Source organism: Mycetomoellerius zeteki, unplaced genomic scaffold (assembly GCF_001594055.1).
Source record: "Mycetomoellerius zeteki isolate Tzet28-1 unplaced genomic scaffold, Tzet1.0 scaffold202, whole genome shotgun sequence".
In the NCBI taxonomy this organism is placed as follows: domain Eukaryota; kingdom Metazoa; phylum Arthropoda; class Insecta; order Hymenoptera; family Formicidae; genus Mycetomoellerius; species Mycetomoellerius zeteki.
Genome location: NW_017256980.1, coordinates 414,197 through 440,435, shown reverse-complemented (window position 1 = coordinate 440,435; position 26,239 = coordinate 414,197). Strand labels below are relative to the sequence as shown.

At 36.7% G+C, this 26,239-nt stretch overlaps 4 protein-coding genes across 6 annotated transcripts in view; 3 read left to right on the top strand and 1 right to left on the bottom strand.

The window, feature by feature from the left end:
- Positions 1–19,521, bottom strand: part of LOC108722382 (intron-binding protein aquarius) — a 40,283-nt gene extending 20,762 nt beyond the window's left edge. For all 3 annotated transcript variants that reach the window (XM_018447454.1, XM_018447453.1, XM_018447452.1), the window contains exons 1-3: positions 19,257–19,521; positions 18,120–18,756; positions 17,120–17,298 (exon numbers count right to left, since the gene is read on the bottom strand). In XM_018447454.1, the coding sequence (XP_018302956.1) occupies positions 17,120–17,298; positions 18,120–18,756; positions 19,257–19,334 (894 nt within the window). In that variant the 5' untranslated portion in view covers positions 19,335–19,521. The remainder of the gene's footprint in view (positions 1–17,119; positions 17,299–18,119; positions 18,757–19,256) is intronic.
- On the top strand, positions 377–7,355 carry LOC108722385 (G-protein coupled receptor Mth2). Its single transcript, XM_018447458.1, has 7 exons — positions 377–1,103; positions 4,937–5,192; positions 5,537–5,844; positions 6,023–6,101; positions 6,227–6,387; positions 6,620–6,860; positions 6,945–7,355. The coding sequence occupies exons 1-7, from the start codon at positions 1,046–1,048 to the stop codon at positions 7,141–7,143; spliced, it is 1,302 nt and encodes a 433-aa protein (XP_018302960.1). The 5' UTR covers positions 377–1,045; the 3' UTR covers positions 7,144–7,355.
- On the top strand, positions 11,249–14,791 carry mthl5 (G-protein coupled receptor Mth-like 5). Its single transcript, XM_018447457.1, is given in 3 exon segments — positions 11,249–12,434; positions 13,104–13,548; positions 13,550–14,791. Coding segments are annotated over 3 exon segments (1,434 nt in total). The 5' UTR covers positions 11,249–11,623; the 3' UTR covers positions 13,728–14,791.
- Positions 19,522–20,228: 707 nt separating the features above from the next.
- Positions 20,229–24,858, top strand: LOC108722383 (zinc finger protein 2). The gene is made up of 4 exons (XM_018447455.1): positions 20,229–20,773; positions 21,253–21,684; positions 22,159–22,404; positions 23,261–24,858. Exons 1-4 carry the CDS (start codon positions 20,633–20,635, stop codon positions 24,722–24,724), a joined length of 2,283 nt encoding a protein of 760 aa, XP_018302957.1. The 5' UTR covers positions 20,229–20,632; the 3' UTR covers positions 24,725–24,858.
- Positions 24,859–26,239: the final 1,381 nt, after the last annotated feature.

Sequence of the window (26,239 nt, the reverse complement as noted above, 5' to 3'; positions counted from 1 at the left end):
ACGAGAATAATCATGTAGCGTAACGTTCATAAACAACACGCAATGCCCACACGTTCCTTTTCCTCTCTTCTTAATTAATTAGATGTCTATCTTTTTACAGCATATTTTCTTTCCAGTATCACCTCTTCCTCGGCAGTTTTCACAATCGCATCCCTATTTGCGTATCAGCGTACTTAGAAAGAAATCTGACGATTCAATGAATCATTGTTTTTATCTGGCCAACGTCTTCGAGGGAGTCGAAAGGTTCTACGTGAGGAAAAAGGCTGGAAAGGAAAAAAAATACACAACTTGGTCGCACTGCACGAGTCCATTCAAACGCAAAAGTGGGAGAGGATTGGCGCTATCTCAACCGTCTCCGCATCGCTGGTAAGCTCCAGAGAACAGTCTACCGTCACGTTCAGTTTCGCTAGCAGCGTAACACCGTGAGCTCCAACGCGATTCATCACTCCAATCGCTTATCAGGGTTCAATCGTATCGACCATCAAAACACGCAGACTTCTCTGTAAAAGCTCACGTGACACGCGTCGAGGGCTTTTCTCGTGATTTCGATAACGTGCGTGCATCCTGTCTGGATCATTCTGAGCAAATAGAAAACTGCTTTTTTCATCAGTTTTCGAATAAAAGCGAAGGTCGAGTGATAAGAAGCCGATAAGGTCGTCGCAATCTTTTCACGCTTGCAGCAGCCTAAGGAGAGAGAAAGAAGAAGCTTGAAGGAAATTGACAGGAAGTTATATGTGGGAAATCGCAATAGGAGCAACCAGTAGTAGCGAAATCGTGGATCTTGTCGTTCATTTACTGAGGATTTCTCATAAGAACTGCAGAAAGCAAACGCAGTCGTTCCTTCCGTAACGTCAGTGTGGCCTGCCAGTCCGTTGACCCTAGTTGCGTGTGTCGCGCCAAACAAGTGATTCTTCTTGGAGAACATTCTGAAGTTCGTGTTGCTGACAACTCCTTTGGCGTCGCCCAACTTAGCTATCTATACCAGCGAGAAGCAGACTCGCTTTGTACATCGAGGAATCAGGAAATGCGGTAACGAGAGCGAGAGATGATGTCGTTGTCCGACGTGATTTATGGCAGGCAGCTGAGCACGTCATCAATCAGAGGTGAGCTTCATAAGCTTCCCTGGAATGTCCGCGCTTCCTTGTCTTTATGAATCCGACTCTACTCCTCGTACGATGTTTTCACAGAAACCTCCTGTAAACCGGTTTTATCTGCGTCGATCATAATCAAGCTGGTCATAATTAATTAAACTGTTATTGTAAAATCATTTTCCGCTTCGAATTTCTTACATAAATCGTTATATTCTATTCTCTAAAGCTTCGTATTATAAAAATCTTCCAGCATGGAAAAGACCACACACATTCTAAAGTTTTCTTCTCATCTATCCTAAAATATCATAGTTTCGTCAAGTAGCAAGATTCAGAAATATTCAGAAATCATTTATGCTTCGCATTTTACGATTTAAATAATCGTTTCTTCTCTTTATTTTATAAACGTGCGTCTCGCGATCATGTTTCGTTCTGTCATCTACTTATTGATCATCAGAAACTTAGGGAAAGGGATCGAGTGATATCGGACAAGGATTGTTTATCATAGACACGTGTGTTAGCATTTCAGTTACTGATAAGTCCACTTGCACGTGAAAGCCTCTCCGTATTGAAACAGAGGCAATGTTTTTGCGAATTATTGTACACTTACACTCACATTTGTCGTGCAATTTGCTTTGTTTATAAAGTTAACTTCATCAATATATCAGTCACATTATTAAATGTAAGTCTAATTTCGTTTTAGTTCATCAATATAAACAGTGTCTATTAATTCTTTAAATTGCGGGTTATGTATTTTTTTATTTTTTAATATATTGATATTTAAAAAATGAAAATATATTTCCATTTTATATTTATATTTCTTGTTTTTAGAAATATACGATTGAAGGAGTTTTTTGGTATAAAAATAATATTTCATATTATATATATTATACTTGATTTTTGCCGTCTAAGAAAATAAAATCTTAAAAAAATCGAAGGTATCCGATACCACCCGATCTTCCTCTCTTTTAATTACGTGAAATCATAAAATGTAGTTCATTGGTGTTCTACAATGCAAACTCGTCTCCATAGAATTGTAATCATTCGTTTACGGTTAATACAATCCTAGCGATACAACATCCGTTCGAAATCGACATTAAATTATCAAAACCGGACCGTTATACAATACATGATTATAAGAAATATCGTGATCATCGATAAAAAAATCAACTTCAATCTATCGTCAGTGTTGTCTGAACAAGGAAGCGGCTGTACTAAAGAGAATTATTACTAGATAATCAACTTGCAGTCAATATTAATGCATACATCATACGTGCACGTGTGTCTTGGGAGAAATATTTCGTTGTCTACTTAGAAAACGTAAATCCGCTTAAAGTCGTTAAAAACTAATATCAAGATAAGCACACTGTGCATTATTGTGATAAAGTCGCAACCTTCTCTATAAATAAATGTAGATGACGAGATTAATACTTTATCGTAACATTTCGTAAAGCTAATTTGATGTGGAGAAATACAGTGCATTAAGCAAGCTATTTCGATTATCAAGAGCTTTCGTTTGTGTTTCTTTGTTGTAATAGAATGAAACGTCTCAAGCGAACGATCGTCACGCGTCTTATTGTTAGCCTCATTCGGATATTTATCCGTAACTTATTCTTGCACTATCGTAAAAAACCCCACGCTTGTATTGTCTCCGTTTTTGTTTTACATAAATTTTATTATAGTAATGAGCAGCGGAAAATTTATCAATGTAATACTTTTGTTTTTTTCGTATATTTACAAACGTGACATGATAAGGACGACACGTGAGGCATAAAAGCGACAATTGTTTATTCCGCTCGCTCATTATACGTAATATGGCAATTGTATCTAATTAAACATGGACGGCGTTTACATCGCTTTAATTAAGTCGTCCCTGCAGCAGCGCGTTGGCGGCAAAGCAAAGGAGGTGACATCTGTGCCGATAGTTAATCTCACGATTTACTGAAAAGTAAAAATTATTTTCAATGTCAAGATTTTCTGAGAAATTACATGACAATAATATTCGACGATTATTACTCTTAAAACGTGTTGTAAAACGCGATTTATAGATTCTATTGATGATTTGCGATATAGGAAGTATCTTGTTCATAAAGTTTATAATCTCGATGTTTATTGTGGCGAGACGGTTACGATCGGGTCAGAAGATCATACCAGAAAACTCAAATGATCGAGAGAGAAAGCGAAAGAATACTATATATACGTTAATGACGCTAATCGCTTCGCAAAAATATTATCCAGCGGAGATTATGAGACCGAGATACATCATTATAAATAAAAGATATAAAATTTAATAAAATGTTTACTGAATTGATAATGATAATTTTAACAAATCAGAAGTGTAAAAAATAACGAATATAATTCAGAAAACATATATATCTCGTGTCAAAATTAAATATGACTTTAATTCGTGGAAGGATTAACATCATCAATAATATCAAGGTGCATTAATAAAAAATTTACTTATTCCTTGTACGGGTATTTAATTTTTTACGACACGACGATATGATACACAATAATTTTAATAGAATGAGAATTATTCGCTACATTGCGCTCTCTGAATTTCATGCCGCTTTAGTATGACATACCCCCAAAAATCGTCAAAAATAAAGACGTGATTGAACAATATACACTGTTGACAGGATGTCTCCACATCACTCTAAATTTCGTACAGTAAAATCTCACTTCAAGAAAGTGAAAATACAATCACCCTTGAAAAAAAAGAGAGAGTGAAAATATTTTGCTTCTTGAAAACGAGTGAAAATTTTATTTTAACTCATTTTATAGTTAATTTTCACTTCACTTTTGGAGTGAAATTTCACTCCAAAAAAAGTAAGATTTCACTCTAAAAAGAGTGAAGATCGTCACTCCTTTTTTTTTTAAAGAAGTGAAATATTTTTACTTTTTTTTCAAAGGTGATTGCATTTTCACTCTCTTGGAGTGAGATTTTACTGTAACAAATTTAGAATGCACACATGTGCGTTCGGTGCACACGCACGCACGTGTGCTGTGTAGTCCAACGCTGTTAATAAAGAGTTAACAGTTAAGAGTGCCGTCCCTCCTTTCGCAACGATTGTATCATATCGCACATCTGCCATTAGTACTAAACTGGGTTACCGGTTCCATTTCTATCGTTCTTTCCATTGCGTCTCTTATTGTATTCTCCGGATCGGATCATGCGCTCGTTTCTCGTCTTGTTTCCTTCAGGGGGAGGATGTCGACATATTACACAGACGGAGCTATAGGACATATCGCGTCGTATCAAACTCGATTTTCCCGATCTATAAAAAAATCTCGTTTTATTTTCCGTTGGAAATCTCGTAACCCGGATAATTGATACACTCATGTGATAACATCGGGTCTAGTATCATAAAATGATAAAAAAATGTTTTGGTCATCAGGCCGACCTTTGTGTGACGCACGCGAAAATTTACGCGGTACGCATTTTACGTTAGACCGCGCAGTACGTTGCATTCAGGAGCGCTATTAAAAATTATTATTTTAATATACTAGACCAGTCATTAACGTGCAATATTATAGGAATAAGATATCTCATAGAAGAGATCATATTAAAAAAATACCTTCGCATACGAAAGCATTTATAATAATAAGATTATTGTTTGACAAATATTACAATCTTTCCAAAAAAATTGACTTAATTAACAACAAAAAAAAATAATAATTCCTTGTCACAGTTTCGCGTTTGTAAATGTCATTTCTTACTGCTGAACGGTATATAACAATGTATTTTAAGCTACATCTTCTTGGCAAGCGTGTCTTTTCACAAAAGAGTTGAGTTGAAATTGCATTTTGCATCTGCGCTTGAACAATCAAAATGCGACGTTTTACAGGTCTCTTGCTGTGGCTTTGTCTGTTCACGAGCTTGATCTCTCCGAGTTTATCCATTGACGTATCATGCTGTCCCGAGGGAACGATATGGCAAAGTACGTCCAATTGCTCCGACGGCACACAAATCCGTCTAGACTGTTCGAGCATCTTCCTGATGGATCCTGGGCTGAGCAAACATGACAACTTCACTGTTATCTATGAGGAGGACACCGCTTGGTTACTGTCAGACATCGACCATGAGAAAATCCCGTTTGACAGGTAGAATCTCCGCAACTATGGCATGAGTTTATTTACCGATTGCGTTTATCTGTGAAGAACTAATTTATCATACACGTGCTCACGGAAGGAGAAAAAAAATAGAAAAAGAGAGAAAAACACACACACATACACAGCTAGATGTTGAGAAACATGAGGAAAATCCTGTTCAGAAATTTTCTGAGCTCACGTAGTATCTCGATGCTTTTTTTTTATCATGATAAGTTATTATTGCGCAATAGTCCTACGCAGTGTTGGGCTCAGATTTTCTATAATGGATGGACAATTAATATCGTGCCTAGTCCACGACTTAGCGATAATTTCTATCTAATTCTTTTATTCGTTAGATTCTGCGTAGCCAAATCGGTGCAGAGCAGCGGCGAGATTGCCCTGGTGTGCTTCGATGGTGAGCTGATAGATGACGGCGTGTCGAAGATATGGAAAAACACGCTAATCTGTATCGTCAGCATCATCTCGGCGATCTTCCTGATCGCCACTCTAGCGATTTATGTTATACTGCCGGAATTGCGAGAGCTGCAGGACAAGGCTATGATGGCTGCTGTCACAACTCTAGCGGTCAGCTACACCGTCCTCTCGATTCAGCACTTACGACCGAATATGGAAGACGATGATTATATCATCTGTGTTTCTCTTGGTATATATAATTATGCATATAATTAAATTGTGGTATAAAAAAAAATTTATCAAAAACTTGGACATAAAAATATTTTAAAAAGTTGTCTGGTAAAAAAATAGTTTCATTCATCTCTTTTTCTTCAATTCTCGTCCTTTCGATTTTTTATTATTATCCAATCCATACATCTGCATTTTAGGGTTTATATTATATTTCGCCTTCATGTCTGCGTTCTTCTGGATGAACATCGTGGCCTTCAACGTATGGCGATGCGTGTGGTAAGTGCTAAGCGAATAAATCATCCGAGGAACACCGTTATACGAAAAATTGTAACAGTCGTCTCTCAAAAATAATAGATACTTTACAGTTTGCATATAGCTTTAAAATTTAATGATCTGTATAGGTTTAAGAACTTCAGGATAAAGGAACAATCGCTCTTCTACGCTTATTGCGTGTGGGGATGGGGCGGTCCAATTTGTTTCCTGATCGCCGCACTAACGACGCACCATATGTCCGGAAATCATTTGCGACCTGGTTTTGGCGAATATACCTGTTGGTTTAGCGGTAAGTTTCAAAGAAATATTCCTATTTTTGATAAAAAATTTCAACAATGTCGAAATATGATTTAACTCTTAAGTAGGTGTATCAGAGTCACTTTTTCTTTTTCTTCTTTAAGCTCCAGAGCCACTTCAATCACTGTGTAATTTTGCCAGTGCGCCTACTTAGCGGTTTAAACGTCGTTCACCAGTTCTTCTGATGTAGGATGAAATATTATTTCGTGTCTATTACTTCACAGGCGCTACAGAGACGTGGGCGTACTTTTACGGGCCAGTCGCTGTTTTGTTAATGTTAAACATGCTCTATCTTGGAATGACCAGTTGGCGTTTGTGGCATCAATATCGCGAGTTCACGGGAAGCAAGTTGCGAATCATGCGATTTAAATGCCTGTTATATATTAAATTGGTGTTCGTCATGGGTGTTACTTGGATCTTTGAATTGTTATCATTCGCTATCGGATCGAGAATGGATGAGTTCTGGTAAGCAATCGTTAAAACATCCTGTCTTTGTATTAATGTCTATCAATTACTGGTAAAATCATCCATAAATGTTCTTTTCGTCAGGATACCGACGGATCTGTTGAACGGTCTACAAGGATTCATCATATTCCTGCTTCTGGTTGCGACGCGGAAAAGGGTGCGGAAGTTATTGGCGAAGAAGCGACCGTGCGGTATCGTTTTCCCAAAATCCTGGGCCGCATACGAAGATGAGGAGTGCGAAGAGGTACTTCCTGAGGAGCTCGAGCTATCTCAACAAGGCTAAAGCACTCTCATATTCTTTTTTTTTTTTTTTTTCCAGAATCATGACGCGGGTTAAATGTGAGAAATATTGCCTATAGGAAAAGACAATTCAATCTTGATTTATTCGTAAATTATCTATACTCGGACATAGATAATGCAACTGTTGCCGAGTTTTTAATTAATTTAATTCTATAAATAACTCATTTATAGGCGCACATTTTATTTTCTGAATATTTTCATTGTTATATAGCTTCAATTATGTTAATCCATTATTACTCATGGTTCAGTTTATAACTGATATTATTACTTTATCTCTTGTTAACGTACGTTATTATCACCTATTCTTTTACTTGTATAGCACCAGTATAAGAGTGACATAAAAATCGACATTTGCCTGTTGAGTTAGGTTATACAAATGTATGTTTTAAATGCGATTGTCGTGAAACGTATTGTTTTCACAATTAGTGTAATGAAGTACATTATTGTTAAACACTGTATAAGAATCTCCGTAAACATTATGCAAAAGTTGGACCTAATTACTGTATATGTGTGGAGTAAAGTTCGTGGAAAGAATATAACGAAGGATAATTACTCATCGGTGTGTAATATCATTTCATGCTCGTGATTCAATTACAGTTTCTCGTTTAAATCACTCACGGAAACGTGACGACGAGTCATTCGTTCCCACATTTCTACGTTTTCCTACGAAAATACGTAAATCCGACTCATTCACTCATTGTTTTCACCTCCCTTATCAACTATCGCAAGTACTACGCATGACGTATCGTGTGGATCTTCGGCACGAGACATCTCGCGTGCAGTGAAAATATTGCGCAAGTGAATCCAATCATGATTTTAACGAATCTCTAACAGTGAAACATTAAGGCATAAGTTATCAAACCATGAGCAATAAGTTGCGATGTAAAAGCCGCTTGTATTCCGAGTCCGAAGGCTGCTGAACACTTTCACCGTGGGCGAGACAATAGCCCCGCGTATATTAGCATAACATGTGCGCATTAGTTCAGGGTATCTCCTACTAAAAATATGATTCACGCAATGACATAAATTTAGACAACATTTTTGTTAAAATTGTCGCCGTAGGCACGTTAAATATATTGTAAACACACATCTGTGCGCTTGTCCCACTTCCATTAATTTCATGCGTCATTCATTTCGACATACGTTCATTAATTTAAATTGTATAGAGCGTATCAGATTCAAAGGTCCTTTGCTTGTGAATTCTTTGACCAGTTCGAAACTGATCCTTTAATTCATTAAAAATGTCAAGGATGACTTAAGGATGACTAAAATGCTTATTTTAGCATCAAAAGTTAGTAAATTGCTTACCAATTTAATATGTGATATTACTACTTTGTTTCTGATTGCATTTCAAAATCGAAAATGATTTCGGTACGCAGTTTGCAGAATTAGATATGTATATAAATTCACTCTGAATATTTAAGTAGATTCGCTTTAACTAAAAATAGATTTATTTCTCTTAATTAACAATTATTCATATCCTCAATATCTTAATTTAAACAATATTCATGTCATATCGATTGAAAAATCCATCCATGTAAGGTAGTCCGCAAGCTCATATCCTGTGCAAGCATGTTGCATTCCGCCAATAGAGCATTATAAATGTATCAAATAATGCCGCGTACAACAAACCTGATTATATTCTTGCGGTGAATTCTTGATACTGAAACAGATAGCTAGTACCAACGATACAAACGAAATTTGTTAAGCAAATTAGATTATTCCGAGACAATCGATGTCATTAAATGCAACCATTCGATCAAGCAAGATGCAATACAAAATATTTGCAAACGTGCAGAAGTTTCACATATTCTTTCTCAATAAAATCACGAATACACAATAGATATTGCAATTCTTTCATGATAAAAATTTCTATCAAAACTATGTAGACAAAGAGAATTTTTATTAAATGTCAATTCCTATTAAAGTTTTCGTAATTTTCAGCTTTAAAAACAAGATAAATATTTTACTGGACTTTGAAATACTGATTCATGCCGTTATGCGAAGAAAGATGCATTCGACATAGTTAGAATTTCATATCTATGCTTTTTTCTCCGTTTTTATAATTATATCAAAATGACTCAATAATAAAGTAACATGCCTGTGTAATCGAACGATCATTTGAATAAAAGTGAATTATAAAAAATTAGAGACAAAAAGAAGAAAAAGAAAAAGAAATCTATAGATAGATGCAATTATTATCTCTTCATATAAGTGGCTCGCAAATATATATCACTAGATGTGTGAGTTTACAATGACTCGATTGTTCAACGAAACGAAAGAGAAGTAAGAGATGCGCCGTTGTCATATATAATTCATTGAAATTAAATAGAGCATGTTAGCGCACACTGCGTGCATCTTGAGAATGACCGTAAAGAAAGTGGACCGACAAAAAGGGGAGAAGTCAGTACAAATTACTGAGGCCCACAGTCCGGAAGATCTTATTTATCTTTCTCAGAAGAATCATTATTGGTCTATCTATTTTTAGCATTGTTAAATCGACAAATCCCACAAGGAATTTCGTAAGAATCCTTTCTTTAAGTCGTACACTGAAAAAAAAGATTGGCTGCTGCAGCAAATTAGATGGTAAAATATGGCATAGTATTTTTAATTGGTTGCAGCAGTCAATTTTTGGTTGTGTTAGTCTATCGAAATCCTATACTGACATTGCAGATAGGCTAACGCAACCAAAAATTGGCTGCTGCAGCCAATTAAAAATACTATGCCATATTTTACCATCTAATTTGCTGCAGCAGCCAATCTTTTTTTTTTCAGTGTATGTATATTTATAATAGAACTTTTGAACTCAGATGAAAGAATGTCTTCAGTTTCCTTGGCGAGATGTTTGTATTATCACGTGAATGAAAATTAAGTATGCCAGAATATAAATGAAATTTAGATAAAGAGTATCCTTTATCTAAATGCTATTGTCGTCTATTATCAATATTTATTCTTACTTGACAAAACATATACGTTAATACTTGTGATAGTATCCGCGAGAAATATCATGCTCTTGTTATGATTTGTATTTTGTCTAACTCACCTTGTGATAATTCTGACGGATAAGATTAAGAATATATCGCGGAGAGAAAAGTCCCTTTTATACCTACAATGCCGACTAAAATGTGATGACAATTTCGATAAGGATAATCTCATAAGATAAAATCGTTTCAAAAAATATGTAAGTTTTGAGTAATTTTTCCGAGTTATCAATGCCTGATAAAAAAAATATCACCCTGATTAAAAAGATTCGTCTCTTTCTTAAACAGTTCTTATATTAAGAAATAAGAAAATAAATAAAGTTCTTTTAATAAGTCCGATAATTTAGTGTCATGTCATTCATTCATTGATATAGCTATCGATAATCTTTGACATTTTCACCAGAGATTCAAATTATTAATATCGTTTCACTGATGATAGACAAATATTTGTATGCGCTTAACTTTAAGCACACATAGGCCCGTTTTCACAATATATGGTTACCTAAAGATTAAAGGTTATCATCAGATTCATCAATGAAATTCATTCATGAATTTCTTGGTTACCTTTAACCTTTAGGTAACCATATATTGTGAAATCGGGCCATAAAGTAGATACCAATTATTATATCAAATATCAAATGCCGACATGTCTCAAAAAAAGTATCTCATTTAACACTTCTATACATTCAATAAATATATCTTACAATATACACTCAGAGAAAAACATAGTAGCAGCTATAAAATAATAACAACAGTTTAACATCTAAAATTAATATACATAATTAAATAAACTAATGTACATATAAAACTTATAGGTGTGACCCTTGTAGTTGCTTTTTCTCTGAGTGTAGGATAGAATACTTATTAAATTTTTGGATGTATAAAACCTGTTATGATGAAAGCACATTAATTCCTCCATGATAAATCTGATGAAGAAGAAACAAAATGACAAGAAAAAGCGTGTATCTTACAGACAGAAAGGACAAAATAATATAACAGAATATTACACAACATTCTGAATTTTTTTGAAGATTAAGACATTCAATAATTCAGAATGCATCATCGAAAGTGAAAACGGAGCGCACAAAGGCGAGTGTGAGTGCAGCGCTGACGCGCGCCGTTGTGTCTTTGGAGCAGCTGGAATGAAGGTAAACTCGCTTGTGGCCGTCGAGGGACGCAGAGGGGCCAGGGAGGTACGATGCAGCGAAGAACGGGAATGTCATGGCGGCGGACGCTGGCAGGGGTAGCTAGGTAAGTAACCAACCGTGGGACGAGAGGCACTGGCGGTAAGGCCAGGTATGGCGAAGCAAGCACGATACGCGTCACGATGAGCTGAGTGAATCACGGATGAACGCTTCATGAAACGATCGATCGGCTACACGGACGCGACAGCAACTCTACTTTTCTTTTGACGGCGAAAAAGTAAAAGAACGTGTGTACCCGCGAATGCAAACTTAAGGAGAGGATCCGCGTTTCGGCGTCATGTATCCAAGGATCGTGTTGCTACTCATCGTTGCTTGGGAGACGAGGAACGTGCTCGCCGACGCCGAGACGCGATCCGCCAGCGCCGACACGACAGTGAGAATCGGCAAATGTTGCGAGCTCGAGGAGTTGCTGATGGACGACCGGTGTACACCATTGTCGGAGACCAACGAGACCAAATGGATACCGGAGTTCGTGAAGGAACAAGATGCAGCGGCGAGAACGGGATACGTTCCTCCTGGACTCAGGTACGAGTTGAAGATCGGACGACCTAGATGCGACTCCGACGAGCATCAGTGGCACGTGTACTACTATCCATCCGGGCCAGATCGGTTGTTGATCCTGCCGACCGGTGTGTTGCGCCACTATATCGTTGATCTGGCAAAAAGCATGGATGAGAATCGCGGCGTCTACGGTGTCGCGATGTTGAATGTCGATGACGACTATGATGACGATAAGGAACACACAACCATACACTATGACTACCCGTTCGGGCATTATTGTGCCGACAAAGTCGTGCTCAGCGGAGATCGAATGGTGGCGACGTACGCTATGCTTTGCGTGCCGGATGTTGCTGTACGCTGGACCGATACCAACTACCTGATGAAGCATGCGATCAATCCTGCCTTCCACGCCGTGTCAATGGCTTGCTATCTGGTCGTCGCGGTGGTCTACTTCGTGCTGCCACAGCTGCGCGACCTCGTCGGCAACATCATCACCAGTATGGCTGTCTGTCTCATGGTCAATCAGTGCGCCTCCACCGTCAGGATATTCACAGAGTTCGGCAATCACGTCAGCTTCTTGGTCGCCGGTACGTGAATCGCAAATGATTGTTTTCGCTTAACGAAGTTTCGATAACAACAAATCATTTTCTTCGTGTGGTTGAGTCACACGCAACTGCGATTACGCGCGACTTCTCGAGAGATCCTTTTGGAGCGGGGAGATGCAAATGGTTCTCGGTAATGTTTTCCTGTGACGAAACTGATGTGTCGATGTCTAATCTCTGACGTATTTAACGACACTTAATTAAATTCTCTGACGAAATTGCGTTCTGTGTCCGTAGACAGAAAAATCTAGATAATTCAAATTTATCACAAAAAATAGTTCTTGCGTTTCAGAATGCAGCAATGCAGTAATTGACGCACTGCTGCTGCATCGTACACTCAGCAAAGTTGAAACACTTGATATAAATCATTTTATAGAATTACCGTGGATTATCTTCTCTTGCATGCCGAGGCAATGAAATTTGCGGTCATATCCTTCTCATCTCAAGTGCATTAGCTCCATCTGCGAGACACGCGAAACCGAGCGACTAAAGAGACTCGAATGAATCATATTTTAGCACGTGACGGAAGGACCAATTAATAAGTGCGACCGCTCGAACGGCCTTCTGCTGCGAAAGCAAATTACAGAACAAATTTCCAGGCCGGATGTGTTCCAGAAAATACAATATTGAAATAATTTCCGTCCTTTTTTTCAGACACGATCATGTACGTTTTCCTGATGGCCGCTTTCTTCTGGCTCGGCGCCTTGGGCTACTACGTGTGGAGCACATTCAGGTCGCGCAACGTTTTTCTGCGGGTAACCGACGGCAGGAAGTACTGCTACTACTCGTCCTGGGTCTGGGGTTTGACGGCCTGCTTAGCTGCTACGGCGATCTTCGCGCACTTCGCCCTCGAGACGAACAAGCCCACTGTAGGCGGCATGACTTATCCCGCTCAGGAGACTGTAGGCTGGCTCGGGCTCTCCGTGATATTCATGTGCGTCGCATTCACCATCGTGATCGACCTATGCCTGATACTGACGACCGCAAACAGGATCAAGCGAATGAGCACGTACGGCCGAATTCATCACAAAATGAAGTACAGTTTCCGGATGTTTGTTTTTCTCTACGCAATCATGAGCGCTGGCTGGTTCTCGCTTTTTTTACTGCCATATCGTCATGAATCTGCTGCAGGCACTGCTCATTCTTTACGTGTGCGTGTTCGGCCAGCGAAGAGTCACTTTCCTACTCGGGAAAACGTGCAACTGCTGCGACTCCGGTGACAACACCGAAGGCTTCGACTGGGGCGAGGAGATGACAGCTATCAATGCGGGTTATTAAAGCGCTTTACGAACAATTACTCGTGTTACGAGCGTGATCTGTATTCGAGTCGTGATCGAGTGATGAGGATAGCGCGTAAATCACGATTAGTAAAACGCACATCGCTCGCAGAATGAAGAAGAATGCATATAACGTGTTTGAAGCGTGAGAAGCATTCTATACAGTCGTTAAAGTATAAGTATATTCGAAGATACTCTGAGAATATACTCTTTGTACTTTTTTTATATCGTACGATCGCAATCTCAGAGTCATAGCTCATAAATGTATATCTTTCACGCGCAAATTTTACCAGACATATATACCATAAATATATGCGCATATATATTGAAACCAAAAGATATTCTTTAGAAAGTGTGAAAAATGCGTGGATATATCTCTATTTCAGAAAGAAACAGTATTATGCACGTACCAGCGTTACTTTAGAGAAGTAAACATAAAACGTGCAAGAAAAGAATATATTAAGATACATATACGTCGGAGACAATATCGGACAATGCGGCAATATATTGTAAATAATGATGCAATAATCAAGTTAATGTGCAAGTTGAATATGAGAAAAGTCAGGAAAGTCAGGAAAGTCGACGAGGCATTGAAAAATTTTATAAAATTATAAAAATTATAAAATATCATCATATAAAAAACATATAATGTGTTTTGATTGTTGAACTCGAGCCGACAAACGATGGCACTGATAAAATTGCATACATCTTTCGTATTCCATGTTTGGTGATTATGCGTGCCTTAAAACAAAATCAATCTCTTGCCTTATAAAAATATACGCTTATCGAAACCTTTTTATCACTTCACAATTTTAACATGTCTAGTATCTTGCATTTATCCATGTTCATAGCATATCATGTTGCCACAAGTGTACTGATTTAGATTTTAATCTAATTTTAAGTATAAAATCGATTATATTATGCAATATCGCTAATTTACGAACAAGTTTGCCAGCGTGTTGCACAGTATAATTAAAATATGTGTCACCGAGTCTCAAATGATCTTATACTTTTAATGGTATTTGTGTTTAATATTTATATCTATATAGTAAATCCATTTTTTGTACGAGATATTAAAATTCACTAAATGAATATTCGAATCAATATCGTAAATTAAATTACTTAACCTGTCCTATTTCAGGGTTGGAAAAATCCGGGCTTTTTTTAAAAAAAAACTTAACCCACTGGATTTTATGGAGGTTTTATTGGGTTTTATTGGGGTTTTTTGAGTTTTTTTGGTAAAATTGATTATTTGATATTTTTTTTCACGTAATATTTAGTTTACTTTGTATTTACTATTATTCACTACCTTATTATCACAACCTTAATACTTTTATATGCAGAATGATTAGTGGGATCATATTGTATAAAAAAAATTATACAATTTCGTTTAAAAAAAATGGAGATGACCTTTTTAGTGCCTCCACCTAGAAGAAAGACAACATGACCAAAATACGTCCCCCTTGAAACCATTCCACTTTCATCTGAAACATTTTTTCCTATCTCCAAAACTGTGAGTGTTACTCGGGTGGCCGGTCTTAACCACTGACAAGATAGCAGACAAATTGAATATTTCTGATTTATTTATGTCTATATAATTTGGGAATCGTTTGAGGAAATTTGGGAAAAGCATTTAAACATTTGGGAAATAGTATTTTTCTTGTAATTAACAAATTTTATCATGCGTCAAGTTAGCAGACAGCGATTTTATTTAATGTGTTTTATGAATGGAATCGATTAGAAATTATTTGAGGAAGATGGCTTCATTATTATTTTCATTTGGGAAAAGTCGCTATTTGGTAATTCAATAGATTTATACATTACGAAAACGAACAAAGCCCGGGTGTAGTAGGTGTAGTACAATGAATATAGTAAACCTAAAATCGTCAAAAATTAATCAATTAAGCCCGGACCTAATTATGCGTAGTAAGAAATTATGTGTAGTAAGAAATCAACTTAATCATAAACTTAATTATATTCTACTAATTTATATTATACTAATTTAAATTATACTAATTTTCTTCACTTTCAACTGTGATTGGTCAATTCCTTATGGCTTAAGGCTTTCTACATTTATTGTACCGTCCGAGTGAAGTTTGAGAACGCAGTCTAACATTGGAATATTTGGATTTCGGAGTAATAAATTTTGAACATAAAAATATACAATGAAGAAGAAAATTTGTCTAAAAACAAACTCAATTATTTATCACATATTATATGATCTTAGAAATTACAGAAACATATATGTAGATGCATGTGTGTATAATAATCATTATATGAATAAACGTACATATTTTATAAATTAACGCAATGTCTAGAAGAAATACTTAAATATTTGTTAGATGTATGTATGTACATAATATCTCTTGACATACATGTACATATGTACATAAAACCGTCTGTCCGTTTTTACTGAAAAATAACAAAAATAAAAAATAAATATTAAAATTTTTCTTCTTGAAGTGTATTTAACCATAAGGAATTGACCAATCACAGTTGAAAGTGAAGAAAATTAGTCGAATATAACTAAGTTTATGATCAAGTTGATTTCTTACTACACATAATTTCTTACTACGCATAAGTCCGGATCTACAATAGATGTTTTAAGATTTAAGCCGTAAGAAATTGATCAATTACAGTCGAATCCAAGGGGAATAATCGACTGTGATTCGCCCATTTCTTATGGCTTAAGGCTTAAAACTCTATTGTAGATCCCCCGCTTAATTAGATCCGGGTTTAATTGATTAATTTTCGAAGATTTTAGGTTTACTATATTCATTGTACTACACTTACTACACCCGGGCTTTATTCGTTTTCGTAATGTATAAATCTATTGAATTACCAAATAGTGACTTTTCCTAAATGAAAATAATAATGAAGCCGTCTTCCCCAAATAATTTCTAATCATTCCATTCATAAAACACATTAAATAAAATCGTTGTCTGTTAACTTGACGATAAAATTTGTTAATTATAAGAAAAATACTATTTCCCAAATGTTTAAATGCTTTTCCCAAATTTCCCCAAACGATTCTCAAATTATATAGACATAAATAAATCAGAAATATTCTATTTGTCTGCTATCTTGTCAGTGGTCCGGTCTTAAGTGACTCACCCTGTATATATCTTAAAATTGGTATATGTTAAAATTATATCACTTCAGTTATAGTTTAGTATACATATATTCATTAAATATTTATAAATACGTCCCTTTTATGTGTTTAAAAAATTTATTTTTCTACAATTCCAATAAAACCCAAAAAAAACCCAAATTGCGATTTTTTTTTAAGGGTAAAACTCAAAAAAACCCCCTGAGTTTTTTTGGGATGGGTAAAATAATGCCAACCCTGCCCTATTTACATTTTGCGATAATAAACATTTTACAATGACTTACCTGTCCGAACAAACTTCCCTCTGGACGATGCAGCAAATTAGATAACTGGCAACGCACCACCAGATGATTGTCATCCATGACAGTATTGAAGAAACGTCTGGTAGGAAGTAAAGCCTCAAGGTCGATGACCAGCTCCAAAAATCTCTCGCAGTAACGCACTTTGTCCGGAAGTACAGGTCCTATTAAAACCATAATTAAAGTAATTAATTAAAAATAAGTTTCAAATGTTTAATTTTATTGCTAACAAAATTTAGTAAACAGACTCCGCATTAACATACGAAAAAAGTAATTTCAGTCAAATTAGCTGAAACTATGATGTGTTTTGTAACTTATGAGATTGCTTCTACAGATATTTGCTATAACATCATTGAAAGTTAAAATTTTGGGTCTAATTATACTGAAAAGCAGCTTATTCATATTACAATTTGTTTTGTCATTATGTAAGCATTTATGCAGTTAAATACGTATTTAATTATGTTAGTTTCCATTACTAATTGTAAGTAGGTTTTTCTCAATGTGTATAAGAAAGAAGGATAGAATGGATGCAATGTATATATGTATCGGTATGTGAATATCCGTGTCGATGGCTATTGAATAGTCTGACATTACTATGTTTAGATATACATAAGTGTATGCCTATACACAAGTACCTATACAATTAAAAAAACAAATTATACCGTAGATAAAAAATGGTTATACACAAGTGCTTATGCAATTAAAAAAACAAACTGTAGATAAAGAAAGATTTTTCAGTCTAATTAAACTCAAAATGGCAACTTTCAAATGGTACTACAGAAAAATTTATTTTTACGATTTTGCTTATAGACTTTTGATCAGGATCTCATAAGCTACAAAATATCACGATTTCAGCCAGTTTGACTGAAATGATTTTGTCCATTCTGGTACTTTTTATTTTAAAAAATCGAGAAATATATTTTTTTTTCTAAAAAATAAATGTAACATTTAATTGGATAATATGTATAAAAATACTCATAAATACCTTTTGCAGGAATTGTTTCCAATATCGTCATAAATTTTATCATAAGTTTGTGCAAGAATTTGCGTTCCCATTCGAGTTTTTCTTTATGCTCGGGATTATCTTTTTTCCTTATAATTTTCCAATACTTTCTCCATTTCGGATATTTTCTAAATTCGAGTTCTCGTCTGCCTTGCTGCAAGGAGATCCACATGGATAGTGACACCAGCCTTTTGGCTTCTTCTCGAACCAAGGATACTTCCATGGAGTTGAAGCAATGATTCAAGAACACTATCAACGCCGTCTGTTCCTTCAGATTAAAGTCCATTATACTTTCTTCCAAACACGCCTCGAGAACATTTTGAAAAAATCCGGCGAATTCTACTGGATTCTTCTCGAACGCCTCCCATACTTGCACCCGCTCCCTAAACTTTTCATTCACCATGACGACGATTGACATGGTGTGTTCCCGCGTGGCACTCTCCGCCTTGTAACTTGACCAGAGAAAATTCTCCAGATACTGGCTGAACTCTAGCATCATGATCCTCCGGACAGAGAACTTGGACGCACATATTTCCTGTACGTAAATGTCATCTACTACTTGCGAGTTGAACGCCAGATGCGTATTTGTGGTGTGTGGTGCCCAGTATTTATTCGCAAGCTACAAAACAACAGAAATGAACAACAGAAAAACAAATGAACAGAATCACATAAGTTTCCATTTTAGTAACAAAAATTAACATAACGATAATTCTATTTTTGGATACTCTCCATTTAGTGATACAAGTTAATACAAATGTCATGATATCTTTGTTTTTTATTGAATATCAAAGTTAAAATGATGTTTGTAACGATTTGAGCCATTAAATGGAAAGCATCCTCTTTTATTTTGGCAACCAGTGAGTAACAGAGTGTTTTCCAATATATGAATGATCAAACAGAAAGCATCCAATGTAATCACACAAAGCGATTCCAAATCTACAAAACAATAGCAAGAATTGCTAGAAAATTTGCCTGACCACAAAATTTGGAGTATAACATCTTAAAACATAAAAATAACAGTAATAATTAATAGAAAATTTGCCTGATCACAAAATTGGGGAATCACATCTTCAATAATTTGCAGTAAACGTCAACGAGACGATCATCGAGAATAGATACCTGGGTGATCCTGTCCGCGTTGATCTGCTCTACTGTAGGAGCAGGATTGTTGCTTTTGATAGACGGTGCGTTCTCCATTGTATCTGTCAGCTGCAAACTGAACGCCACGAGTTAAACTAACCTAACTTTCTCCATTCGCCGGTGCCTGCGACGAGCTCGCAGTCGCACTTGCAGTGAATAAACGTCGCACGACGTCACAAGCGTATTTCGTGGAATACGCAGAACAATTCTCGTCGAATTCTTCCGGTGAATGCGAGTTAACGTCGTTTCGAGCGAGCCGTGTCCGAACTCGCAGTTCTTCTTCTTCTTCTTCTTCTACAGTTATTCGGGAGTTTCGGCGCAATGTGACAACTTCACGTTGCCGAACTCGCAGTTCAAAGATACACGCCGAAAACTCACGTACAGTTCCACCACTTCCACCATGCAGTTGCGTACAGTTCACAAATCACAACGTCACATTACTTCACGCTCGTGACTTCCTGCACGAGAAATGATAAAAAATTCATGGAAAAACTACAAAAAAACGGAAGGAACACAAGAACACTTTGACAAGAAGTGACCCGAATGTCCTAAATCGAGGTGAAATATTCAAATATTTAAATATGAAAAAATATTAAAATATTTAAATTCAAATATTTAAATTCGTGGACCAACTTCTCGACGTTGGAAGAAGAGGATACAAAAAAGCGACTGCTGTATGGCGCGAAGCTCAAAATAACAATCTCATTCGCATTAATTAATAAAAGACAACATTAATGATACTCTTAAAATAAGAAAATATTCGGCTCCTTTTAAACGAGATGTAACATAACGTTGGCAACGACAGATATCTAATACGAGGAGGCACACAATGCAACAGATATCTAATGAAATTATTATATATTCTAATATTTTTTATTAAATATTCTAGAATTCTTTTTGTTCACTTTTGTATTTAATTTTCACTTCGTTTCAAGGTACACAGATCGATCCTGAAAATACATATGTGTGGCGTGCCTACACGATTTGGATTTGGCGCTTCCTATCACTCGATCACGTGACTGACTTTAGTTCGCTCCGAGTCTTCCTCCACGGAAGGCGACGCCGACAACTCCAACCTTTCTGGGAAGGGGAGTTTCGACTGATTTGGACTCCTGCCTTAAACCACTTGACCGAACGAACTCTCCCGATGGTGTAGCGCGGACTGATTCGGATTCACCGTGCGACGCGTTTTAAAGTGACATTTCGCGGCACGTCGCCGTGAGGGATGCGCGTACGCGGAATCAGCGAATCGTCGCCGCGCTCTCTGGGAACGAGAGGACTTCCCCCGCCCCTCGTCTCGCGTCATCCGCCGTCGGTGACTCGCGTTTGGAAGGAGAGACCTCGGTTCCGTCGACATGGCCGTCATCGAGGAGTTCGATTACCTGTGCCGTCTGTGTGCGACCAAGACTGGCATCTTGATGGGTCTGCCGATATTCGAGGCCGGCGATCAGATGCGCAACATCGACAAGAAGATAGCGGCCTGTCTACCGGTTCAGGTAAGGATGCAGCGTAATGAACGAACGCAGCATCATGCTGACAGCGGCGAATTAATTTCCCATCCTAGTTTTTTAAACGCCTTCGCTTTGGATCGAAACGAACGAATCTCTACGTCCGTTTAGCGACCGTTCGTTCTCTTTCCAGATTGGAGATGTATGCTTTTTTTCGTACTCGACTAATGTTGCAAAGCGTTAAATAATTTTAATTGATGTCTTACCTTTAAATTATATAGCTATGTACGAAAGAACAGTTAATTAGAATTAATGAATGTTATATGAGTGTCTTGTAAAAATATACATATAAACTCTGCTAGCTTATATTTTTATTATTATACTGTTTTATTATGATTAAATGACATATAATTTATTTTATATTTTTATTCTGAGAGCAAAATAGAATGCTAATGTTTGCGCTGCAGAAGACTGGATAAATAATGCTTGTTAGGATTGTATATTGTATTATAATTTGTAAATTTCAGGTGTCGTTGACAGATCAACTGCCCAAAGTGGTCTGTGAAGAATGTGCGTTTAAACTGGACCAGTTGTTTGATTTCCGTGAGAAATGTCTACATACAGAAGGAATGTTTATGGAAATGTTGAAGGAGATTGGCAAAGAAGAGATTGTGCATCTATCCGAGCACGATTTGGCAAGTGTGAATAACATGGGCACAATTCAGAGAAACCTGACTAGCATACAGATTAATAATGAAAATGTACAAAGCCATTCGGCCGTAGCTCACGAAACTACAGAATCTACTATACACACGATGCAGGTAATGGACGAAATGGACCTGGCTGGTGGCGAACAAGTGGTTACACAAGAAGAAATAGGTCAACAAGATGCAGATATACAAGGCATTGACTGTTTAGATGGTGATACCGTGAGAATGGTTGATGAACATATACGAGAGGTAATTAACCAATCTCTATCTACTTCGTTTTTATAAACCCAACAGTTCATTTATGATCATTATTTTGTGTATAATGTGTGATATGACTATGTAAATCTAGCACAAGTGAGATAGTTTATTTGTATAGTTTATCTGATTAAAAATAAATGTTACGTGGCGTTAGATAATTTTGATAGATGTCTTAAATTAATAATATTAGCTATACAAAAGAGCAATTAATTAGAATTAATGTTATATGGACATGTAATACATCTCTTCCAAAAACACATATTAATATGTATATATTAAAATTTTGCTAGCTTATATTTTTATTATTATGCTATTTTATTATGATTAAACAGTATGAAATTTATTTAAATTTTTATTCTGAAAGCAATATAGAATGCTAATATTTATGCTGCAGAATAATTTAAAATATACCGTTCTATTTTTTTAATTTGAATTTTAATTTATGATCTGTAAACCGTTTTGTAGGTTTCAAATCATCAAATTGCAATGCACTTGGATAGTGATATTGCTGTAGTGGGAAATCTGGGTGGCCACTTGAGTCAATTAGGGATAAATTATGTTACTTCTATTAATCCTGAAGATCAGAGCCAAGAACAGATAGTACATTACTGTGAAAATGTAAAATACGAGGCGGATCCAATAAAACAGGAATACCACAGATTGCAAGATAGATTAACCACGGAAGAGCCACAGCACATACTCAAAAATAATGTAAGTATGTTAAATGATTGACAAAAGGTAAATGTTAAGAAAAGGGGAGCCACCCCCGATGACCTTGACCTTGACATATGTTGTCAAGGAGGTGGCTCTCCTTTTCTTAACATTTATCTTCACAGCCTTTCTTATCCTACACAGTACTTATCCCCACTCTCTACTATCTCCCTATCTCTCTTCCTTTTTCCTTCTCAGTATTATTTCTTTATCTATCCATAATTTCTTTATTATCTTGCCCTTACAATTGTCCAGTTTCTCCCCATATAACCTATCTATAACTTTTTTATTCGCTTCCCCTAATTCCTTAAACCTCCCACTCACTCCTTCGCATTCCTCTACATAGGTACTATATTATCCCTACCTTTTCCACAGAATACACACTTCGTTTTATTCTCCTTGCTAAAGGCCACTTTTTTTGCTGTCTCCTGCTAACCAATATTTGTTTACCTCCTCCATATTTCCACACCTCAGCCTAGCTAACGCTTTTACCTCATCTCCTTTCCTTATTAATTCCAATCTTTCTTCTTCTCTTTCAAATACATTGGCCCTCTTTCCTTATCTCTAATCTCTTTGTATTTCTCATTATACCTCATTATAGCCTTTTCCAATCTACTATTTCTAACTAAAATGAAGAGACAAAATATCATGCCTACCAATTTAAAATAATTTTCCGGCGGCGGAACATATTTCATATTAACAACGTAGTAAATAATTAATTTTAATAAAAAAAACATAAGTAAAAAAATTTTTACTATCACCCAATTTTTGACCCAATTCAGGCGAAACTTCTTTTAATATAATTGTGTAATATGGTTTTATTTTGTTTATATCTATTCCGATTTTTATAATTCAGGTACCAGTAGATAATTTTGTCTCTCCTCAAGCTGAAACGGAAAGTGAAATAGAAGAATCTTGTATAAACGAAAATGGAACTCACGAACATGTGGACTCCATGAACTTACCATCTACAAGTCAGATAAATGGCGTACCTTGTGAAATAATGGTTAAATACACGAAGAGAACGAAACACGCGTTATTAGAGTCTACGCTTAACAACCCTAGCATAGATGAGACCGGTTCTAACTGGTACATGTGCCCGTTCTGCAACGAAGCAGCTGTGGAAACGACCAATCTAGCCGCACATTTCGAGCAGCATTTCTGCTGCTGTTCCTGCGATTTATATTTTACTAGTGTCGAGGGATTAAATTTACATAAGGAGCAATGCGATGTATATAAAACTGAAGTAGTCAATAAGGAGAAAAAGGACGCACAGTTAAATGCAGTATCGTTGCAAGAGAGCAGTGACAATCAAGAAGGGCAGAAGAAACAGTCGACGGTAAGACGAAAGTGGACCGCGAAAGTGTGTACGGAATGCGGCAAGCAGTACAAGTCGAATTACAAGCTACAGGAACATATGCGCAAGCACACAGGCGAGAAACCGTTTCAATGTACGACGTGCGAGAAGGCGTTTCGCAGCAAGATTGGCCTCGCGCAGCACACAGCCACACACACAGGCCAATTTGACTACAACTGCTCCACGTGCGGCAAAGGATTTCAGTGCAAGAGCTATCTCATTGTACACCAAAGAGTACACTCAGACCTGAAACCATACTCGTGCACGAAATGCAGTCAGAATTTCAAGACGAAGCAGTCACTGCTGGACCACGAGAACCGTCACCTCGGCGTGAAACCGTACATGTGCGAGATCTGCGGCCGCGGTTTCATCACTAAAGGCCTTTGCAAAAGTCATCAGAAGATACACTCCGGCACCGACAATCGCCAATATCCATGCGCGGTGTGCAACAAAATGTTCGTCAGCAAGAGTTACCTGAACACGCACTTGCGCATTCACACGGGCGAGAAGCCATATCTTTGTGAGGTCTGCGGCAAGGGATTCCTCACGCGGGTTGATCTAAGGATCCACTCGACCATGCATACCGGCGAGAAGAGCTTCAAATGCGAGATATGCGGGAAGGTGTTCGCTCGACGCGCGGCGCTACGTTGCCATCGACGGTCGCACACGGGCGAACGTCCTTACAAATGCGACGTCTGTGGCAAAACGTTCACGCAGTTCAGTCCGATGGCAATCCACAAGCGTTTACACACCGGTGAGCGACCGTATGAATGCGACGAATGCGGCAAGGCCTTCGTGTCTAGGTCGACTATGATGTCTCACAGAAAGAAGCATCACATTACGAACGCTGTACAAAAGGATGCAACTGTGACGCATAACGAAGACGCCGAGGTCAAGCTTATTCTCTCGTCCGACATCATAGTCAGAGACACAGACGATGGGATTCACGTCACTGCAGATTGAAGTCATGAAGGAAAATGACAAATTCTGCGTTCAAGTTTAGGACGCAGCTTGGGTGCTAAGAAAATTTCATTGGTATTTGTTAAATAACGAACTGCTTTCATCACCATAGTGTATTCTGTCAGTGTACATTTTCAGAAACTTTATATAAAGATATTTTTACAAGCAGCGTATATTGTGGTATATGAAGATTGAAAACTATATTGAATTAGAGCGACGCAACATGATTTTATATATTCTAATGATCATGATAATCTTAGTCATCATTCAACTTTTTTCTTCGTAACGTCATACTGTAATTACAGATGTAAATACAAAATTTTTTATATTAATGTCTATGTTGCTTTCCGAAACATTAAAAATAACATTTATTTATTAACAAACACAAAATGATTACTCTAGGAAGATCAGCACGAACAAATAAACGCGCGTTGTTTTAATTTTGGAAAAATTATAGCAAGTTTATTACATTTAATAATAATATTTTAGCTTATATTAAAAAATATATTTTACTTTTTTCGAAAGATATAACAAATTTTAAAAGGTTATGACTTATCATTACTTTAATAATAATGAAAAGATAACTTGTTTTATTATCCATTTTTGTAGTTTACGGTATATAAATGGATTTAATATATATAATAAATTCGTTTAAGTTTTATATATATATATAATTGCGTTATATATACAATCGCGTATTATAGGATATAAATTCAACAGCATTATCGAACAACATGGACTTCAGGTAATGATGATAATATAAAGTATCATTTACGTACTTGATTTTGATTTAAACAATAAGTTTTAACAAAATGTAAGAACATAAAAATGTATTAACGATCGAATATTTAAGATTGTATAAAATGTATGATTTTTCTTATTCCGTTCACATACATACATATTTGCGCATCAGAAAATTTTCTATTACATTTTTGATAGTCTGTTCAATAAGAACGTACGGGCTGTTTCTCTTTAGATCGTCAACCGTATTCGGAATCAAGCAATCGTTGTCTAATAATATTAAGGCTCACATCTATACCCTTTTTCAATAAAAGATTTTTCGCTCGTCGTAATGAACACCCAGGATTCTTCTCAAATATCTTGATGATAGCTTTGTCGTCCTTTTTCGTCGTTGACCGTCGGGTGCCACGTTCCGGCAGGTCGTCGACATTTTTTGTTTCGTTGTAACGTTTCACCCACTTCCTGACGAATCCTTCTGACTTTTTCATGTAGCGCCCGGCAGCTGCATACATTTTCGGTCCTTTCGGATGTGCAAAGGAACACTGCTTCAAAACGACTTGCATACGCAGCACTCATTGTGGTTATTTGCTCTGTTACAGTCAAAACAAGTCACACTACCCATATGATCTCAAAGCATTCTTCCGAACTGTTCAGAGAATCGAAAAAACCAAACTTAACATCTGTACGTCATCTATTAATGAAGTGCGGAACCGTTCGCTCTTATTGAACAGACTGTATATTCCTGAATCTTTACCTATCATAAAAAAAGTTGTAAAA

What these genes read in the sequence shown, in the direction of transcription:
- LOC108722385 (XM_018447458.1), top strand. Translation starts at nt 1,046, where the DNA reads ATGATGTCGTTGTCCGACGTGATTTATGGCAGGCAGCTGAGCACGTCA. An exon ending in GAGCACGTCATCAATCAGAG is followed by an intron (nt 1,104 to 4,936) that starts GTGAGCTTCATA and finishes GACGTTTTACAG; the next exon opens with GTCTCTTGCTGTGGCTTTGT. An exon ending in AACGTATGGCGATGCGTGTG is followed by an intron (nt 6,102 to 6,226) that starts GTAAGTGCTAAG and finishes TGATCTGTATAG; the next exon opens with GTTTAAGAACTTCAGGATAA.
- LOC108722383 (XM_018447455.1), top strand. Translation starts at nt 20,633, where the DNA reads ATGGCCGTCATCGAGGAGTTCGATTACCTGTGCCGTCTGTGTGCGACC. An exon ending in CGGCCTGTCTACCGGTTCAG is followed by an intron (nt 20,774 to 21,252) that starts GTAAGGATGCAG and finishes TGTAAATTTCAG; the next exon opens with GTGTCGTTGACAGATCAACT. An exon ending in TTGATGAACATATACGAGAG is followed by an intron (nt 21,685 to 22,158) that starts GTAATTAACCAA and finishes ACCGTTTTGTAG; the next exon opens with GTTTCAAATCATCAAATTGC.